General features: G+C 45.8%; 1 protein-coding gene across 1 annotated transcript in view; it reads right to left on the reverse strand.

Annotated features, from left to right (window-relative positions):
• Positions 1–17,875, reverse strand: part of ADA (adenosine deaminase) — a 93,223-nt gene that overhangs the window by 11,443 nt on the left and 63,905 nt on the right. The window contains exons 6-10 of the mRNA XM_068262005.1: positions 16,402–16,526; positions 9,344–9,415; positions 7,858–7,959; positions 5,973–6,040; positions 1,669–1,798 (exon numbers count right to left, since the gene is read on the reverse strand). Of these exons, the coding sequence (XP_068118106.1) occupies positions 1,669–1,798; positions 5,973–6,040; positions 7,858–7,959; positions 9,344–9,415; positions 16,402–16,526 (497 nt within the window). The remainder of the gene's footprint in view (positions 1–1,668; positions 1,799–5,972; positions 6,041–7,857; positions 7,960–9,343; positions 9,416–16,401; positions 16,527–17,875) is intronic.

Raw genomic sequence — 17,875 nt, forward strand, 5'->3', positions numbered from 1 at the left:
CCCCGTGTATCCTCCCCCTGTGTACCCTCCCATTCAGCATTTGCCCTGTGTACCCTCCCATCCAGCACCTTTCCTGTGTACCCACCCATCCAGCAGCTGCCCTGTGTACCCTCTCCCTGTGTACCCTCCCATCCAGCACCTGCCCTGTGTACCCTCCCCCTGAGTACTCTCCCATCCAGCACCTGCCCTGTGTACCCTCCCATCCAGCACCTGCCCTGTGTACCCTCCCATCCAGCACCTGCCCTGTGTCCCCTCCCGAGTACCCTCCCATCCAGCATCTGCCCTGTGCACCCTCCCCCGAGTACCCTCGCATCCAGCATCTGCCCCGTGTACCCTCCCATCCAGCACCCTTCCTGTGTACCCACCCATCCAGCAGCTGCCCTGTGTACCCTCCCCCTGAGTACCCTCCCATTCAGCACCTGCCCTGTGTATCCTCCCCTGTGTATCCTCCCATCCAGCATTTGCCTTGTGTACCCTCCCATGAGTACCCTCCCATCCAGCACCTGCCCTGTGTACCCTTCCCCTGAGTACCCTCCCATCCAGCACCTGCCCTGTGCACCCTCCCCCGAGTACCCTCGCATCCAGCATCTGCCCCGTGTACCCTCCCATCCAGCACCCTTCCTGTGTACCCACCCATCCAGCAGCTGCCCTGTGTACCCTCTCCCTGTGTACCCTCCCATCCAGCACCTGCCCTGTGTACCCTCCCCCTGAGTACTCTCCCATCCAGCACCTGCCCTGTGTACCCTCCCATCCAGCACCTGCCCTGTGTACCCTCCCATCCAGCACCTGCCCTGAGTACGAGTACCCAGAACCTGCCCTGTGTACCCTCCCATCCAGCACCTGCCCTGTGTACCCTCCCGAGTACCCTCCCATCCAGCATCTGCCCTGTGCACCCTCCCCCGAGTACCCTCGCATCCAGCATCTGCCCCGTGTACCCTCCCATCCAGCACCCTTCCTGTGTACCCACCCATCCAGCAGCTGCCCTGTGTACCCTCCGCCTGAGTACCCTCCCATTCAGCACCTGCCCCGTGTATCCTCCCCTGTGTACCCTCCCATCCAGCATTTGCCTTGTGTACCCTCCCATGAGTACCCTCCCATCCAGCACCTGCCCTGTGTACCCTTCCCCTGAGTACCCTCCCATCCAGCACCTGCCCTGTGCACCCTCCCATCCAGCACCTGCCCTGAGTACCCCCCCTCCCCCCCAGCACCTGCCCCGTGTAACCTCCTATCCAGCACCTGCCCTGTGTACCCTCCCATCCAGCACCTGCACTGTGTAAGAGTACCCTCCTATCCAGCACCTGCACTGTGTACCCGCCCCCTGTGTACCCTCCCACCCAGCCAGCACCTGCCCTGTGTAACCTCCTATCCAGCACATGCCCTGTGTACCCTCCCATCCAGCACCTGCACTGTGTACCCTCCCCTGAGTACCCTCCCACCCAGCACCTGCCCTGTGTACACTCCCCCAGTACCCTCTTACCCAGCACCTGCCCTGTGGACACTCCCCCAGTACTCTCTTACCCAGCACCTGCCCTGTGGACACTCCCCCAGTACTTTCTTACCCAGCACCTGCCCTGTGGACACTCCCCCAGTACTCTCTTACCCAGCACCTGCCCTGTGGACACTCCCCTTAGTACCCTCCCATCCAGCACCTGTCCTGTGTACACTTACCACGCGCTTGAACTCTTCCTCTGTGAAGTCCATATGCTTTACTGCGATGGCGTAATCCACATCCAGCGTCGATCTGAAGATCAGCGGGTCATCTGTGTTTAGGGAGTAATTGGCTTTGTCTTTCCTGAACCTGAGAATTACAGAACAAGAAGCCCCTTACTCTCATTGCAGCTCAGCAGCCAGCCCCGTAACCAGCATGAACTAGAAAGCCATGGCTGGACACTGGAGCAAGCATGATAACATTCTATCAATATTTATTAAATCACATTATATAAAACAAGTAAAAAAGGTAACAAATGCTTAGGGGCCTCTCAATCCCGCAAGAAAAGCCACCGCTACTCCTGAACTATTACCTAAGTGTGCATGAATAGAATCAACTGTATGACAGCAAGGTACTACAAGAGCAAGTGTATGTATAGAATCAACAATATGAAAGGTACTACAAGAGCCAGTGCACAAAGAGAATCAACAATGTGTCAGCAAGGTACTACAAGAGTCAGTACACCTCTTATTGTATCTAGTATCTATGTGTGCATGGATAGATTCAACAGTATGACAGCAAGGTACTACGAGAGCCAGTACACCTCTCATTATTGTACATATGTTATTTTATCTTCTCATGGGACAACACTGCAAATGTGACACTGTGACACAATGCAAAGCAGTCAGTGTACAGCTTGTATAACAACTTAAATATTATATGATATCTTCTCATGGGACAGCACTGCAGATGTGACACTGTGACATAATGTAAAGCAGTCAGTGTACAGCTTGTATAACAGTGTAAATATTGTATGATATCTTCTCATGGGACAACACTGCAGATGTGACACAATGTAAAGCAGTCAGTGTACAGCTCGTATAACAGTGTAAATATTATGATCTCTTCTCATGGGACAACACTGTAGATGTGATGCTGTGACATAATGTAAAGTAGTTAGTGTACAGCTTGTATAACTGTAAATATTGTATGATATCTTCTCATGGGACAACACTGCAGATGTGACAATGTGACACAATGTAAAGCAGTCAGTGTACAGCTTGAATAACAGTGTAAATATTGTATGATATCTTCTCATGGGACAACACTGCAGATGTGACACAATGTAAAGCAGTCAGTGTGCAGCTTGTTTAACCGTATAAATATGCTGTCCCATCAGAATAACTAAACACACAGCCATTAATGTCTAAACCGCTAATAACAAAAGTGAGTACACCCCTAAGGAAATGATTCTGTCCAATCAGACATTTTCCCTCCCAAGGTCATGTGACTGGTTAGTGTTACAAGGTCTCAGCTGTGAATGGGAAGCAGGTTTGTTACGTTTGGTGTTATTCCTCTCACACGCTCTCATACTGGTGATATGATGGGAAAGCTGGAAGGGCTGTCTGTGCACTTCTACCATGTCGCACACTATACACGCTGCCGAAATGCGCACAACAGCGCGTATAGTGGGAACCAGGCCTAAAAGGAAATACATAGCTCAGCCTCTATATTCCTCTCACCGCAGGTTCCCTTTAAAGGGAAGATCCGCGCAGACTATAAAAACAAACTGCACTTACCTGGGGTTTCTTGCAGCTCCTGGCAGTCGATCGGTGCCCGGCGTCCAGCGGTGAAAAAGCCGACCTCGCAAGGTCGGCGTCCGGGTCGGCTTCATGTGCGCTCCACGATGCGGGTCACGTGTTGTAAGTGACGTCATCTGGTCTCTACTGCGCAGGCGCAGTAGTTCTGCGCTTGCGCAGTAGAGACCCGATGACGTCCCTACACCACGTGACCACCCCCCCGCCGTGGAGCGCACAGAAGCTGACCTGGAAGCCGAACTGGCGAGGTCGGCTTTTTCACCGCTGGACGCCGGGAGGGAGAGGGGCTGCAGCGAGGGCACCGATCTACTGCCAGGAGCTGGAAGAAGCCCAAGGTAAGTGCAGTTTGCTTTTTATAGTCTGCGCGAACCTTCCCTTTAACCCAGTGTTCCCCAACCCTGTCCTCAAGGCCCACCAACAATGCATGTTTTGTGGAAATCCACACAGGTAGTTAATCAGCTCTACTGAGGCACTAATTACTCCACCTGTGCATGTTGGTGGTTTTCTGCAAAACATGCACGGTTGGTGGGCCTTGAGGACAGGGTTGGGGAACTCTGCTTTAACCTATTAACGTCAATCTGGGTAGAACAGGACGTTTTAATAAGTCGCTTGCTCCCGCCGCCAATCCGCACTTGTGCGCGCCGCTACCGCCGCAGTTTACCGTCGGATCACCGTGTTCCGTGATTGGGGAAGAGGACCGAGCAGTCCTCGACCCAATCGCAATGCCTGGAATGGACGTGATCACGAACAGCATAGTCCATTCATAAAACAGGAAGCCGTCACAGAGTAACCAAATGTAAAAAAAAAAAGTGAACCCTTCCTATTAAATGGGAGTGTGTTCCCTAGCGCCATCTTGCGGCCAAAAAGTAAAATTACACATACATACACTTATACACAATATTAATAAAATAAATAACTTATACTTCCAAAGGCCCCCCCCCCCCCCCCCCCCAAAAAAAACACTTGTAAAAAAAAATAAGTTAAAAAAAAAAATACATAAATAGTAATTTAGGGACTCCGCTTTTATATTTTATTAGGGAATATTACTAAGCGGAATATAACCCTGCATTTCAACTTTGCTCTAAAACATTATTTACGGTATATTATATGCAACCAGCATTTTTTTTTACTAGACCAGCATTGGAAGGGTTACACAGGGCTTTAAAGTTCCTGGAGATTTCTGCAGACGCATCCGAAGCTCAGATAGTTACATTTTGTTTACATGAATGTATCTAAGTGTTGAATGTGACTCACTCTCTCTGACTGAGCTGGAGGACAGCCAAAGTGTGTAACATTCAACACTTAGATACATTTATGTAAACAAAATGTAACTATCTGAGCTTCCGATGCGTCTGCAGAAATATCCAGGAACTTTAAAACCCTGTGTAACTCTTCTAATGCTGGTCTATTAAAAAAAAATATGCTGGTTGCATATAATATACTGTAAATAATGTTTTAGAGCAAAGTTGAAATGCAGGGTTATATTCCGCTTTAACTTTACTACATAGGGGCTTGTAATTATGGACCGGACAAAACAGAAAAATAGCACCTATATTTCCACGTAATATATTGTCGCCATACATTGTGATAGGGACATCATTTAAACGGTTTAATAATTGGGACGACTGGGCAAACAAAATGTGTTGGTTTAACCACAGGAGAACGTTTAATTTTAAAACTATAATGGGCAAAAACTGAGAAATAATGATTTATTTCCATTATTTTCTTTTTCCCCGTTAACACGCATATAGAATAAAAAAATTCTTAGTAACATGTACTACCCACAGAAAGCCTAATTGGTGGCGAAAAAAACGAGGTATAGATCATTTTGTTGTGATAAGTAGTAATAAAGTTATTAGGGAATAAAAGGGAGGAACACTGACAGGTGAAATTTGCTCTGGTCCGTTAGGGTAAAAACCACTTGGAGGTGAACTGGTTAACCCCCTTGCCGGTCCAATTCCTGCGGCAAGTGGGCAGCAGAGCACTTTTTTATTTATTTATTTTTTTAAATCATGTAGCGAGCCCAGGGCTCTCTACATGATAGCCGCTGAGCAGCGGCATCCCCCCACCCACTCCGATGGCCACCGGCGATCAGAGTAAGCAGGAAATCCCGTACAGAACAGGATTTCCTGCTGGGCTTCCCCGGTCGCCATGGCGACGGGGCGGGATGACGTCACCGACGTCAGAGGGAATCCCGATCCACCCCTCAGCACTGCCTGCCACTGATTGGCCAGGCTGCGCAGGGGTCTGGGCGGTGGGCGGCTCGCGTACCACACGCAGCTAGCAAAGTTCTAGCTGCGTGTAGGGAAAACATTTTTTGAAAATCGGCCCAGCGGGGCCTGAGAAATCCTCCTACGAAGGTTACCCCGAGCTGAGCTCGGGATAACCGGCAAGGAGGTTAAGGAAGCCCCAGGTAAGTATGGTACTTGATGCAGTTTTCATCTCAGGTACACTTTAAGGCAGTGTTGGAAAATAATGGTGGCACATAAAATATTGACACTTAGGTAGAATTTTGAGATTCTTCACTTAGGGGTGTATTCACTATTGTTGCTAAATGGACACACACAGTACTTGTGAAGAGTGATTGCACAGTAGGTAGTATGAAGCTTGATTGCACGGTAGGTAGTATGAAGAGTGATTGCACAGTAGGTAGTATGAAGAGTGATTGCACAGTAGGTAGTATGAAGAGTGATTGCACAGTAGGTAGTAAGCAGGACAGGACTTACTGTATGACAGGGTGTTTGGTGAAGTCTGGATCACAGGCGCCGGTGAGGTAACTGGACCACGGACATGTCTGTCACAGAAGCAAACAGTTATACCAGCAATATATGTATAGTGTATGTATATATAAAGATATCTGATTTATAAATTAAAAAAAAATTACATATATTCAGGCACATCGCCACTAGTTAGGATATTAAATAAGTTATTAAGGAAAGGGAGGTGCTGAAGGGGGTGTGGCTAGAAAACAGCAAAAATCTATTAACCCCTCGCACTCTCGCATGCAAATGTTCAAACAAATGAATTCACAGATTCACTCATCCAGGCACAACTGTTATCCCTACAGCTAAGTTAAAAGCTGGGGTTTTCGTTCACAGAAGAATGCATTCTTATGCTTAGTTACCTATACTGCGCAGAAGTACCCAGGTAAACATAGGTGTCCTAACTCTAGCAATGAATGGGTTTGCATGTCTGCACTATGCATGTTACAGGGCTAGAGTTAGGACACCTATGTTTACCTGGGTACTTCTGCGCAGTATAGGTGACTAAGCATAAGAATGCATTCTTCTGTGAACGAAAACCCCGGCTTTTAACTTAGCTGTAGGGATAACAGTTGTGCCTGGATGAGTGAATCTGTGAATTCATTTGTTTGAACATTTGCATGCGAGAGTGCGAGGGGTTAATAGATTTTTGCTGATTTATAAATTAGTCACAACTGACTACAGATGACTTTCTGTCTACACCTAGAAAGAAGATAAGCATAACCGGATCAGGAAGCAACTCAAAACAACAATCACACAAGTTAAAGCTGTCACACAGGGATGCAGAGATATCAGAGCTCCTGTACAGTGCATACAGTATAGACAGCATAGCTCCCAACTGTCCCACTTTCGGAGGGACAGTCCCTTTTTGGGAGCTCTGTCCCTCTTTCCCCCTCATTTGTCCCTCTTTCAGGACTTTGTTCCTCTATCTATATAAATATTTATATTTCTATACTAAAAATGTGTTTGATTGACTCTACACTTTATTCCCATCCTTTAAATTAATATATTACTAATTTTAAAATGTTACTATGAAGGAAAATGAACCAGGATAGAAAGGACCAGTATGGTTTGAATTATAAAACAACATATTTTCCTTATGAAATCTTTATGGTATGTGTGACTAGGGGCTTGGTGGGGGCGTGACCAGGGGTGTGGCATGGGCATGGCTTAAGTGTCCCTTTTTCTCATCTCAAAAAGTTGGGAGGTATGTAGACAGGAACAGGAAGGACAGCACAGAGCAATGATCAGACCTGATCTACAAATCATGTGAGTAAAGCTGTTACACAGGGATGCAGAGATATCAGAGCTGGTGTACACAGTATACAGTATACACAGGAACAGGAAGGACAGCACAGAGCAATGATCAGCCCTGATCTACAAGCCATGTGAGTAAAGCTGTCACACAGGGATGCAGAGATATCAGAGCTCCTGTACAGTGCATACAGTATAGACAGGAACAGGAAGGACAGCACAGAGCAATGATCAGCCCTGATCTACAAGTCATGTGAGTAAAGCTGTCACACAGGAATGCAGAGATATCAGGGACCTTTTACTCTACACAACATATGCACAAATACGATTTCACTTCATACAGTGTACCCAGCCACAATACATCGCAATGAGCAGGAATGCAAAGCTGTATTGTGAATGGTCTAAGGACTGACACACCCAAATCCTAACCCCTCCCCTCATCCCTGACCCTATCCTACAACCTCTTCCCCCTTAACCACCGCTCCGACCCTAACCCCTTGCATACAACCACTGACCCTAACCTTTTCCTCTAACCCCTCCTCGCTCCCATATTACCGCCCAGCAAAGTCTCCACATACATTTGCAAATAACACACCTCAAAATGCATGTTCCGGTCCAGCAGCTCTTGATACAGAATTGGGTCTTCTATGGTGTGATATCCATGTCCGATCCTCTCCGCCTTCAGTACCTCCACAGCCTGCGATACACAAAGTGCCGCCATATGTAAATATAGTGTAAAAATAATAATAGTGCTGAGTGCGTAGTATGGAAGCCATGATGTGCGATCTACTGAGACTTTCACCCGCTGACGGCAATATGCGAAACACACAGTGCCGCCATATGTAAATATAGAGTAATAATAATAATAGTGCTGTGTGCATAGACAGAGCCGTGATGTGTGATCTGCGGGTTACTGCGAATTTCACACGCTGGCAGCGATATACACAGTGCCACCATATGTAAATATAAAGTAATAATAATAATCCTACCTAATAATCCTCAAGTGTCCCTGCGTCCTGTCCATGTGTCAGTGCTTTTGCGCCACTGCGCATGTCAAGCACTGACAGCCGTTGAGACAGGACGCAGCGCGGGCTGGCCGGCCGAGCGGGCAGGTGTGTGTGTGTGTGTGTGTGTGTGTGTGTGTGTGTGTGTGTGTGTGTGTGTGTGTGCGCGTGCGCGTGTGCGTGTGTGTATACACGCGAGGGGCGGGTGCGTGCACGCGCGGTGTTCACAGTCCTAGAGCCCGTTCTCAAACAGGCTTAGGTCACTAGTAATGACAATAGTGCTGTGTGCATAGACTGGGAGCCGTGATGTGCGATCACCGAGTTACTGCGACTTTCACACGCTGGCAGCGATACGCAATACACGCAGTGCCGCCATATGTAAATATAGAGTAATACTATAAATAATCATAGTGCTGTGTGCGTAGACTGGGAGCCGTGAGTCGTGAAATGCGATCTCTGGGTTACTGCAACTTCCACGTGCTGATAGTGATAGGCGATACACACAGTGCCGCCATATGTAAATATAGAGTAATAATAATAATAATAATAATAATAGTGCTGTGTGCGTAGTATGGAAGCCATGATGTGCGATCTCCGGGTTGCCGTGACTTTCACTTGTTGACAGCGATATACAATACACAAAAGTGCTGCCATATTTAAATATAGAGTAATAATAATAATAATAGTGCTGTGTGATGTGGGATCTCTGGGTTACCGCGACTTTCACACACTGACAGCGATCCGCGATACACAAATCACTCTGTTATCTCACACTGCTGACAATCATCCTTCAAAGGCTTTATGTTATCAGCTATGAAGAATGATGTACCTATAATGCCATTGTGCTGATCCTCTTCCTCATCACTGTGATCAGCAGGACCAGCATGCAGACTGGCCAGTGGAAAGTGGGCAGAGACAGAAGAGCCCCCCCGTCCAATCACAACATCAGTCTGAGTGATTGATCACACATAAGATCGTCCGCTGATCACCCGCGAGAGCCGGTACAGCTGGACAAGGATGTGTGGTAGCAGATCTCAGGATATAAAGCAGACTGGTGGCAAACTATAAGTATCTTACCTCCTTCACAACACTGGGGGGTCCAACCTCTCCAGCATGCACTGTCCTGTGTATCCCGCATCTCACAGCTTCCTGGAACCAAACCATCCAATCAGAGAACACAGCCGTATTATTACACGATAATCACCAGAAAATGGGCATTACTACCTCCCAAAGCAACCAATGACTGTTCTCAGTTGCTCGCACTCTAATCCTACCATTGTCATAGTCTAATGTCCTACCATACTATTACTATTTATTTATATGGCACTGACATCTTCTGCAGCACTTTACAGAGTACATAATCATGTCACTGACTGTCCTCAGAGGAGCTCACAATCTAATCCTACCATAGTTTTGGTCTAATTGTCCTACCATATTATTATTATGTATTATATAGCACTGATGTCTCCTGCAGCACTTTACAGAGTACATAGTCATGTCATTAACTGTCCTCAGGGGAGCTCTCAGACTATTCCTATCATAATCATAATCTAATGTACTACCATATAATTTTTATGTATTATATAGCACTGACATCTCCTACAGCACATTACAGAATACATAGTCATGTCACTGACTGTCCTCAGAGGAGCTCACAATCTAATCCTACCATAGTCATGGTTTAATGTCCTATCATATTATTACACGCCTCCTCCATGCAGCCTCACTACCCTCCCACTGATCGGAGTTATGTAATACAGGACACGCCTGCTCCATGCAGCCTCACTACCCACCCCCTGATCTGAGTTATGTACTACAGGACACGCCTCCTCCATGCAGCCTCACTACCCTCCCCCTGATCTGAGTTATGTAATACAGGACACGCCTCCTCCATGCAGCCTCACTACCCTCCCCCTGATCTGAGTTATGTAATACAGGACACGCCACCTCCATGCAGCCTCAGTATCTCCTCTTTATCTGGGTCATGTAATGCAGGACACACCTCCCTTAGTATCTATAGCTGACCTTTGGAATAGAGTCCACTCCATATACCAGCATTGTGATGACATCCAGTATTTATCTGTAAACTGATTGTTCAACGCTGGAGGAATTTACAGCTTAGCCATAAAACAAAAATTCCCAACAGGCTAGAATGTTATGTGTGTACCCAGCGTCTGCGATAACAGCCATAACTTCTCACTTTACTACCGGCCATTGCGACAGCAGCATATCTATAAGAAAACGCAGCATTGCTAAGCATTGCTAGACGTAACAGCTGCACAATCCAGGCAAGAATCTGCACAATTCTTCCTCCTCCACAGAATATCACACATCATTATACTCACCTCCCCCCCCCCCCCCCCCCACAGAATATCAGCTTTATTATACTCACCTCTTCCTCACCTCTACAGAATATCAGCATTATTATACTCACCTCTTCCTCCGTCCACAGAATATCAGCATTATTATACTCACCTCTTCCTCCGTCCACAGAATATCAGCATTATTATACTCACCTCTTCCTCCGTCCACAGAATATCAGCATTATTATACTCACCTCTTCCTCACCTCCACAGAATATCAGCATTATTATACTCACCTCTTCCTCACCTCCACAAAATATCAGCATTATTATACTCACCTCCACAGAATATCAGCATTATTATACTCACCTCCACAAAATATTAGCATTATTATACTCACCTCTTCCTCACCTCCACAGAATATCAGCATTATTATACTCACCTCTTCCTCACCTCCACAAAATATCAGCATTATTATACTCACCTCCATAGAATATCAGCATTATTATACTCACCTCCACAAAATATCAGCATTATTATACTCACCTCGTCCTCCCTCCACAAAATATCAGCATTATTATACTCACCTCCACAAAATATCAGCATTATTATACGCACCTCTTCCTCCCCGTCACAGAATATCACCCGTCTTACACTCACCTCCTCCCCACCTCCACAGAATATCAGGCAAGGCATTATTATACAAGAAGTTTTCAATCAGGGTGATACCATTTACTGGCAAAAATGGGCACACTAAAAAATGTTACACTTACCCGGGGCTTTCTCCAGCCCCATGAGCAGCGATGCGTCCCTCGCCATCTTCCTGAGTGCCTTCATTCTCCCGCTATCGGTCCCGTAAATCTGGCTCAGTCACGCCAGTCGGTCTCTTGTGTGCATGTGCAGCTCCTCCGTGCATGTGCGGAGGAGCTAACTGCCGTGACTGAGCCAGATTGCCGGGACCGATACCAGGAGAACAGAGCCACTTGGGAGGACAGTGAGGGATGCAGTGGTGCTCATGGGGCTGGAGGAAGCCCCGTTTAAGTATCAAATCTTTGTGTGCCCATGTCAGGTACACTTTAAAAGAAAAAGTAAGCTTTCAGCTGTGCAGCTTTCTTCAGACTCCAATCCTGTATGCTGACAAGAGGTTGAAACACACAACTGTATGCGTGCAACATCAAAAGGATACATAGATTGTTTTTAAAATATAAATTCAGGTTTAAAATATCCAAATAGGGTCTTGAGAGGACGTTAGCTGGTCTATGTCAAATAAAGAAGACCCTTTGTGCACACCTTTTTGTCAGCAGGGCAATGTTCCATTCTGTTTGGGCCTATTCAAAGAGCTCCTGACAATCACCTGTTTTAGATTGGGAGGCTGTCGATATGCCAGGAGGGGAGGTTTAGGGAATATCGTTCTCAGTCTGTGATCCTTGTGTAAAATGGGATGAAGTCCCTTTGCAATCCTCCTTTAGATTTCCAGGTGTGGGTTGTAGGTGACAACCTTTGGGATACGGCTCTCTTCCTACAGTTACTGCAGTAAATAGCTTGGCGTTTTTCTCCGGGCAGAGAGAGGAGGTGGGGCCAGGCGCCAGAAGTCCAGTGATGCAGGGACTTCGGGATGGCATCGTGGGACAAGACTTCTCGGGTAAATATCACTTTCTTTTGCTTGCAGGCTGCAGGATTTTCGTTTTCACTCTGGAGGTCCTCTTAAAGAGAACCAGAGATGAAGCACCCTCTTGTATTTTACCTTATAAATCAGTGGGAACATGACAGTAAACACCTAATCTGCCCTTTGTTTCATTGTTCTCTGTGTAATCTGACTGTTATCACCTCTGATAAACCCCCCCCCCCCCCCCCCCCCCGACTGAGAAGTCAGGCTGCTCCGTCTAGCTTTGCTACAGAAAGATTATAGCTAAGTCTGTCTTCTGTGGTGTTATTTCAAGCCCAAGCCTGCCCCCTTGTGGCTTTGCTATAATGACTCAGCAATAATTATTCCCTGCAAAGCCAGATTTAATTGCTCAGTCTGGGATTCTTGTGACTGCTGATAACAGACACTTTTAGCAGTGAGGACGAAACAGACAGCATGGTAAGTGTTTTCTCTAATGTTCTTACTGATATACATGGTAAAATACACAAGGGTGCTTCCTCTCTGGTTCCCTTTAAGGTAATGAAATATAAGCAAGACCAGGAAAAGGGCCGTGGTTGTTACCTACAATTCACATGCCAATTATCGCGCGCAATCACGAATTGCTGTTTCACGTGAAAATTCGAGATTGCGCAGAAATGCACTTATCATGGTTTAGTGAATCAAGCCCCATGTGTGCTAAATGCCTCAATGTTATGTACATGTGAGAAACTGGACAACATCTGCGCAAACGTATGAATGGACACAGGCACACTATTAACGATACCAAATCTGATCTCCCAGTCGCTACACACTTTTGTCCCCATGGACACAGGTTAAATGATCTTCGGGTTACTGCCCTGGAGGGTGTCTTTACATCACGGAAAGAGAGACTAATCTCAGAAGCAAAATGTATACATTGATTCAAATCTGTAGATAAAGCATTGAACAAAGATACCCATTTCTTGCATTGGTATGAGGTTGATAATATTTAATGACATACAGTAATTCTTTTTTCAGCCCAGACTAACTGCATCCATTCTGCTTGTAGCTAACTCTTGAACTCAGAATTTACGATGCCTCTGTGCCAGAGTTTTGATTGTGTGAGGATTGAATATGCAAAGGGTCTTATCTATTTGTCATAAATCAGCTAACATCCTCTCAAGACCTAGATGTTTTGTTTCAATTAAGGCATTGCAATGACATGTATTTATGTTTGCAGAACAATCTATGTATCCACTTTTGATATTACATAGTTACATAGTTTTTTAGGTTAAAAAAAAGACACACGTCCATCAGGTTCAACCAGAAAATAAAGTACAACTCCAGCCTGCTCCCTCACATATCCCTGTTGATGCAGAGGAAGGCAAAAAAAACCTTACAAGGCATGGTCCAATTAGCCCCAAAAGGGAAAAAATTCCTTCCCGACTCCAGATGGCAATCAGATAACATCCCTGGATCAACATCATTGGGTATTACCTAGTAATTGTAGCCATGGATGTCGTTCATCGCAAGGAAAGCATCTAAGCCTCCTTTAAATGCAGATACAGAATTTGCCATAACTACTTCCTGTGGCAATGCATTCCACATCTTTATCACTCTTACTGTAAAGAACTCTTTCCTAAATAAACGGTTAAAAAGATGTTGCATGTATGTAGTCGTCTGTCCAACTAACATCTTGTGAGCAAACAGGATTGAAGCCCGACAAAGGCTTTACAGCCGAAAGCTTACTCTTATTCTTTTAAGTTAGTCAATAAATGGTATTATCCGGATTCAAAACGTCCTGTTTTTACTGATGGCTCACCTGGTACAATACTACTGCTGCTACTCAAGAGTCACGATTATACACTCAGCCTCGTATAAAACAGACCTGTACATGCAGTGTGCAATTATCACCACTAGGTGGCAGCATGGCTTTAGTAATTTGCAGTAGCATACATCTACAAACGAGCCTCCTTTCCTATCAAACCCGGGAGACCCCTTGGACCCCTCAACTGTGTATGTGCAGCCCTGACCTCTTACAGCTATCAGCTGTATTATAGAACCATATCCTACCTCCCCATCCAACATAACCATTATATTTACTACACTGCATTATATGTCCCTGCATATGCATGTACTGTATATACACACACGTGAATATATATATATATATATGTGAATCTATCTATCTATCTATCGAGACATATATATATATAGATATATACTCACCTAAAGGATTATAGGAACAGGGACGGATCTAGACCAAATTGCGCCTGGGGCAAGGTCAGGTTTTGGCGCCTAAACTGCTATTCCTCATCCAGTTTTGGCGCCTAAAGGTCAGGTCTTGGTGTCTAAAGGGCAGGTTTTAGCGCCTAAACTGCCATTCCTCATCCAGTTTTGGCACCTAAAGGTCAGGTTTTGGTGCCTAAAGGTCAGGTTTTGGCACCTAAACTGCCTTTCCCTATCCAGTTTTGGCGCCTTTTTAAGAATTCAACAAACTGCGCCTGGGGCAAGAGACCCGCTCGCCCCCCCCCCTAGATCCGTCCCTGTATAGGAACACCACACTAATACGGTGTTTGACCCCCTTTCGCCTTCAGAACTGCCTTAATTCTACGTGGCATTGATTCAACAAAGCGCTGAAAGCATTCTTTAGAAATGTTGGCCCATATTGATAGGATAGCATCTTGCAGTTGATAGAGATTTGTAGGATGCACATCCAGGGTACGAAGCGCCCTTTCCATCACATCCCAAAGATGCTCTATTGGGTTGAGAGCTGGTGACTGTGGGGGCCATTTTAGTACAGTGAACTCATTGTCATGTTCAAGAAACCAATTTGGAATGATTTGAGCTTTGTGACATGGTGCATTATCCTGCTGGAAGTAGCCATCAGAGGATGGGTACATGGTGGTCATGAAGGGATGGACATGGTCAGAAACAATGCTGAGGTTTCCCGTGGCATTTTTAACAATGCCCAATTGTCACAAAGGGGCCTAAAGTGTGCCAAGAAAACATCCCCCACACCATTACGCCACCACCACCAGCCTGCATACTGGTAACAAGGCACGATGGATCCATGTTCTCATTCTGTTTACGCCAAATTATGACTGTATAGAGACTCATCAGACCAGGCAACATTTTTCCAGTCTTCAACTGTTCAATATTGGTGAGCTCGTGCAAATTGTAGCCTCTTTTTCCTATTTGTAGTGGAGATGAGTGGTACCCAGTGGGGTCTTCTGCTGTTGTAGCCCATCCGCCTCAAGGTTGTGCGTGTTGTGGCTTCACAAATGCTTTGCTGCATACCTCGGTTGTAACGTTATTTCAGGCAACGTTGCTCTTCTATCAGCTTGAATCAGTCGGCCCACTCTCCTCTGACCCCTAACTGCATTGAAGCAACTGCCATGTGATTCGGCTGATTAGATCATTGCATTAATGAGAAATTGAACTGGTGTTCCTGATAATCCTTTAGGTGAGATAGAGATAGAATATATATATATATATATATATATATATATATATATATATATATATATATCTGTCCTCAGAGGAGTTCACAATCTAATCCTACCAAAGTCATAGTCTAATGTCCTACCATATTATTATTGTGTATTTATATAGCACTGACATCTTCTGCAGCACTGTACAGAGTATATAGTCATTCCACTGACTGTCCTCAGAGGAGTTCACACTCTAATCCTACCATAGTCATAGTCTAATGTCCTACCATGTTACTATTATGTATTTATATAGCACTGACATCTTCTGCAGCACTTTACAGAGTACACAGTCATGTCACTGACTGTCCTCAGAGGAACTCACAATCTAGTCCTGCCATAGTCATAGTGTAATGTCCTACCATATTATTATTATTATTATTATTATATATTTATATAGCACTGACATCCTCTGCAGCAAATTACAGAGTACAGTCATGTCACTGACTGTCCTCAGAGGAGCTCACAATCTAATCCTACCATAGTCATAGTGTAATGTCCTGCCATATTATTATTATTATGTATTTATATAGCAGTGATATCTTCTGCAGCACTTTACAGAGTACATAGTCGTGTCATAGACTGCCACCTACCACTACTCATACAGCAATCTCATCTGCCATTACAAAGTGACTCTGCTACTACTCGTCATGCACCACTGCTAGCTGGCACTACCACAACCTGCCACTAGTAAATTCACCTCTCCTATGACATCGTCACCTCATACATAAGCCACACCTCATAGGCCTTGCGATGTCCGGGCGCTGCCTCACAGTTCAGAGATTCATCTCCAGCCAGATCTATGGCCACCACCGTGTCATTGTGATATTTCTTACACAGCTCCAACACCTCCAGAGACCAGTCTGTGGATGAGAAGAGACAGGCAGCGTTAAGCCTAAACAAACATGTTCAGCAAACAGTCTGCAGATACATCACAACCTAGACACCGCGAGACACCGCAAGCAAACCGGCAATCAACACACCCGATGTAAAGACGTGAAATGATCTGCCAGATCACTACCAATCACTATTGAGCATAATGGCGCGTTCCTAGGGTGGACATATTGCTATACAGAGGACAGATCATTTCTCTGTCACTAAATTTTCAATACTGGAGCCCCCAATGCTATACAAGAATTAATGTTCATCAAAATGGAGAGAAGAGCTAAAAGAAAAATGACCATGGCGTAATCCGCCACAATGTATGCAGCCCTATTGGACAACTCGTTTAGTGACACTATACTTACCTCAATTCATTGTTCTTTAGCCAAGAAAACCCCAAAACCGGTAGCTAGAGATGGCCCAAACAGTTTGCAGGCGGACGGTTCCTGGCACACATGGGCCGTTCGCATTTAACGCAAACTTAAAAAAAAATTGCGTTCACATTGAAGTCACTGGCCATCGACTTTAGCGGTTAATCCCTGTGCGAGATAGAAACACAATTTGCGGAGTATGTGGAGGACAACAGTGGGTACAAGAGGAAAAAAGGGTGGAATCAGGGTGCTATGAGTGCTCCTGGGTGACAGCGTGGGTGGGCGCTATAAGTGCGGTATACGGGGAGGAGAGTGGAAAGCCATGCAGGAGGGACGATGGAGCAGCTCTACACTCTGTATAGCTAGAGCCAAAAGCATCTTTGAATTTTGGCTCCAAATCTCCCCATTGGTCTAATAACAGACCAATTAGGATCAGGAGGGTATTGGCTTGGGAACATTTCTGACAATATTGGCATGGGAACATTTTTGTAAAGGTACAGGTAAGTATTTCTGGTTAATTAAGGTCTGGTTCACACGGACGCCTGACAGCGTTGCGGCGGCCGGGAAGCCGCGTCGTCCTGTGACGTCTCGGTCGGGGGCGGTGGTACAGCGATCGTCAGCTTCCCGTCGCGATCGGAGTTTCTCGTCCCCGCAAGGGGACATGAAGCCGCGGCGGCTAGCCGACCCTGGACTTTGCATGCGGCTTCTAGGGCCGGCCGAAAATACGTGTTAAATCGGGATCGGAACACCGCTGGTAACCGCGTGATGCTAAACTCGCCCATTCACTTGAATAAGAGTGTTTAGCCGACGAGTCCCGAGCGCTTGGCGGTAAACGCTGCCAAGCGTCCGTGTGAACCAGCCCTTAGACTATTAAAGGACTTCCACGTGATGTTTTTATTTCACTTAACCCTTTGTGGAAATGGGTAAGGGGTACTTTGTACCCCTATACTTATTTCTCC

This window comes from Hyperolius riggenbachi, chromosome 12 (assembly GCF_040937935.1).
Source record: "Hyperolius riggenbachi isolate aHypRig1 chromosome 12, aHypRig1.pri, whole genome shotgun sequence".
Lineage (NCBI taxonomy): Eukaryota > Metazoa > Chordata > Amphibia > Anura > Hyperoliidae > Hyperolius > Hyperolius riggenbachi.